At 37.4% G+C, this 4295-nt stretch overlaps 1 protein-coding gene across 1 annotated transcript; it reads left to right on the forward strand.

Annotated features, from left to right (window-relative positions):
- Positions 1-21: 21 nt before the first annotated feature.
- Positions 22-3106, forward strand: LOTGIDRAFT_160597 (hypothetical protein; the record flags this gene model as incomplete). Its single annotated transcript, XM_009055707.1, has 3 exons — positions 22-171; positions 1643-1803; positions 1989-3106. Coding segments are annotated over 3 exons (1429 nt in total), but the record flags the coding sequence as incomplete, so codon positions are not given.
- Positions 3107-4295: the final 1189 nt, after the last annotated feature.

Below are 4295 nucleotides of genomic sequence, written 5' to 3' on the forward strand. Positions count from 1 at the left end.
GTATTTTATTGTTATTTTCAGCAGTACATCCCGTCCCGTTACACCTCTGTCCCGTTCTATCCTTCCAATCCCTTCTATCCCATCATGTCTCCTTCTGTTTTGTCCTTCCAGTTCTGAATGTCCTGTCCTCGAACCTTATTCTAATTCTTATCCCATCTTATTTTTGGCAAGGTAATTCTTTAGACTCATTACCATTATTACATTCGAAAACATCCCCAACCACTGTCTGTGCCTTTCAATAGAGCAGATCAAGTGCCATTAAATTACGCTGCTTTTTCGTAAACAATTTCCAGTTAAGTGTTCATAAAGGAAACCAATTGGTAAAACAGTGTTTTGCCTCTTCAAAAATTTTCTTTTTTGACAAATAAAGCATCGAAAAGGTCATTGAAATGTTTTCCCTCTTTACATCGTCTGGTTTTGCCTGTTATGATTGGCAGTTGTGGTCTGAAATCTCTCTGCTTTGACTCGATAGGCGATCATCAAATTAAAACATTTACTCCTGAATTCACGCTAATTTAGCCAAAGGAAACACTTCAATCAAATTCACTATTGTTAAGATCGTGGTTGAGTCAAATGGACCGACTTGTCGATTCTTGGAGTTAATAAAAAGACAAGTAAGCTAAATTTGCAGGCAGAAGTTCTCTTAGCCTTATTTCCTGACGAATGCTTACTTCTTCCATAAGCAATTTAACTAACATTATCTTCTGAAGTACCGGTTATACGCGAACTCTTTTGTTAGCCAAATGAGATCTATTGAAATCCGCGGCCTTTCGTGACTTGTGGCGGAAGAGTACATAATAAGCGAAGCTAATGAATTACCTCGGTTTGTGGGGTCGGTAACGTGAGACGTTAACTAACAGACGACAATTTCATCATCCAATCAAATTTAGGCGTAAAACGATCTGGAAATCTGTAAAACAATTACGTTAATTGGACGGTTCATTTGGAACATATTGGAATCGGAAGTTAGACAAAGCTCGCACCAAGTATTCTATGATTGGCGCCAAATTCTCCATTCAAAATGGCGGCTGATTGCATTAACCCCAATATCAATTTATGACCAGTAACTCTGTTATAACGAATAGCGAGTAATTGGTGAAATTCGGCACTATTAGCGAGATTGTCCAAGTTCAACGGTTATTTGGTTACACTAAACTGATAACTGTAATTTCCATTTAGCGGTCAATAATCATGGCATCAACTTATTCCTGAGTAGTAAATCTAGCTAAATACTGTTCTTGATTTCTTCGGATGGCAAATGAACCTATGGACACTGCAATAAAAATCCCTCGACAATAAGCATTCAAAAGATTACTAATGCCCTTGCGATTTATTTCTTATTACACGCTTCATGGCACTGCATAAAATGAAGCAGAAAAGCAAAACACCACTTCATTTAGTTGCGACTTTTGAACTATCTATGTGTGGTGCCTTGGTAAAAGCACAAGGGATATTTTTCTATCGGTTTTCTTTCGAATTAACATTGTCTTGCCAAATTCGCTCGGGCAAAGGGGCTTATAGTTGTCTCCTGTCTCCTACCATACCATGAACAGCAAGTTTAAAATCTATGAAAATAATACTACCCTCCCCCCCCCCTTTTTTTAGGGTGATCTAAATTCCCATGTTTTCTTTATAATTTAAGACGACTTCTCAGTGACCATTCCTCCACGTTTACATCCACGGAGACCAAACATGAAGAATCAGCCGGAAGTGACGACGAAGATCAAGAAAATCTGGATATTTGTGTTGTTGAATCGGATGAGAAACCGACACCCATACGTCATTCTACTCCTACACCACCAGGTAAGTCCAAATAGAATTGTTTGCGCTATGTTTTTGAAATGTCGGTGCCTTCTCGGACGTGTCGGGTATTGGTACGTTTGAAATGAGTTTAGTAAGGGAAATGCACGTTTAAAGCATGTATCTTCAAAATGAACCCTAATTTATCGAATTTCATGAGCTAACCATTACTTATTTGATCTTTATAGAAATCGACGTCGGTGATGAAAAGTCTTATCTACAAGAACAGGGTGTTTATCAACCCCCAAGACTCTCGGAATCCCCTTTTGAAAAACAACACATTGCGGATAAGGGGGAAGATTCCTTTGAAGACCAATATCCCAACAGTAGATCCCTTGACGACTCTCGAGCATCCGAGTTATCTCCTAGATCCCACTCTCTGGACAACGATACGGAACATAGTCAGTCAGAAGAAAATCAAACTCTTCATAAAAGTGAGCGAACAGACACAAAAGACAGTTTTGAAAGATACGATAATGATTCGCATAGTGATAACGAACCTCCGCCTACGCGTCGAGAAAAGCTTGATTATTCCCCCGGAACTTACCACCGATCTGAAAGAGAGCGTCACTTTCTGAAATACAGAGACCTAAAAGATCACGAACGTTTGCTAGGGAAGGACACTAGTCCTCCCAATGTAACTGTAATGCAACCTTCTGTGAGTCATCCCATGTTTCCGTATCTCTGCGCAGGATCTGTATTTCCAAACTCTTCTGGAGGTTTACCATTTCCTCTGAATTCAGCTCTGCTCAATAGTTCCTCTTATCCACACGGACACCTCACAGTTCCACTTTTACCAGGATCACCGCCTGAATTGCCACACCTACCTCCGACTCATCTGCATTCCAGCAATTCTGGGCCGATGTTAGGATCTCATAGTCTCTTATCTAACTCACATCTGATGAATCAGTCTTATCAAGGATTAACGTCGCAGCTGTCAATGTCTCATATAACTAGCTCACATCCCTTAGGTCCCATGTTCTCACCTCGATCTGCTCCAAGGTTCAGTCCGTACACAGTCCCTTTGACAAAAACTACAATGGTTACTAATAGCAGCCCGGTGTCAATACCTGGTGGACATTATGGTCTAGGTGAATCACCAAGGGGTGGTCCGCTGTTGTCTTCTCCTGTAAGTAGCACACACATACCATCTTCTCCTCGAAAGAGTCCATTACCTGCCCACCAGCAGTCTCCAAGCACCCCTAACCATGGAACTGATATTAGGAGTATTGAAAGAATGTTAAATGGTTTGGATAGAAAACCGCCAATACACGACAGTAATCGCTGCTATAGTCCGGATAAGTAGTTTGTTGGATCAACATCTAGGACCACTTTTTCCAATGGCAATAACTTGTTTATCGACATTGCAAGTGTGGGTGGTTCAAATGCTTTAGTCCCAAGGACAAATCGCTATGGAACATTAACTACTGCAATAGAATTTGAAAATCCATGACAAATGATGTGTATATTTTAGTTCATATTTATCGAAAGAGAATTCCTAATTACTGTGATAGAATTCATTTAGATGTTGAATAGAATAGATAAAGTGAACACTTTGAGTGATGTAAACTTATATTGAGTTTCATCGGACCAAGGTTCAATATCAGAGGCATCAAGCAGACTTCAGAATATCTTTTCGCAGTATAGTGGACACTTGTTAAGATATTACACAAAATCGAACCCTGTGAATTAGTAAACAATTCATTTCAAAGACTTTTCAAAATGCAGTTTTTATTGTGTCAAACCTGTTTGTTTTTCGTATTCAATATATATGAATTATTCCAGTTAAAATTTTTGTGTCTATCGATATTTCAGCTAAGAGCTTATGGCTTAATACAATATTATAGTTTCCTGTAATTCAAGCGTGAAAAATGAGATCTTAGTGTTCAGAAAGCACTAGAATGCTTAAATGGTGCTCCACTAATTGAAAATTTGAATTTTCTCATAATTTATATTAACTGAACATTTCTAAGTTTATAGAGTTGTAACTTAATATTCCCAAGAGAGAATTGAAATTCATGTATAAATTATAGTTTTCTCGTGTTCATCCAGCATTTAAATACATGTTACTTCTGGTCAAAGACTTTCCAATGAACATAAGAATACCAAATTTTAATGGCTTCGGATTTTCAACTCGAACATTTTAAAATGTCACCGATATTGCTCTACAGTCTACCAATCTTTGAAAACATTAGTGTTGTTTTATCACATTTTTCAGCGAACATTAAACGTTATAAGCAACATAATTTCTGATTTCCGGCAAATATTAAAATTTGTTAGTGTTATCAAAACATTCTCCTATGAACATTAATAATATTAACTATCAAAATGAATAACAATTTTCAGTGAACATAAGAAATATTATCAATATGATTATATCAGAAACATGAAATTTCTTATTGTTATTATGAACATTAATTAAAATGTTTGCAAATAATTTCAGAGAACATGAAATAATGGAAGATAAGATAACATGCAAACATTACAGTTTTAGT

Source organism: Lottia gigantea (assembly GCF_000327385.1).
Source record: "Lottia gigantea unplaced genomic scaffold LOTGIsca_25, whole genome shotgun sequence".
Taxonomy (NCBI): domain Eukaryota; kingdom Metazoa; phylum Mollusca; class Gastropoda; family Lottiidae; genus Lottia; species Lottia gigantea.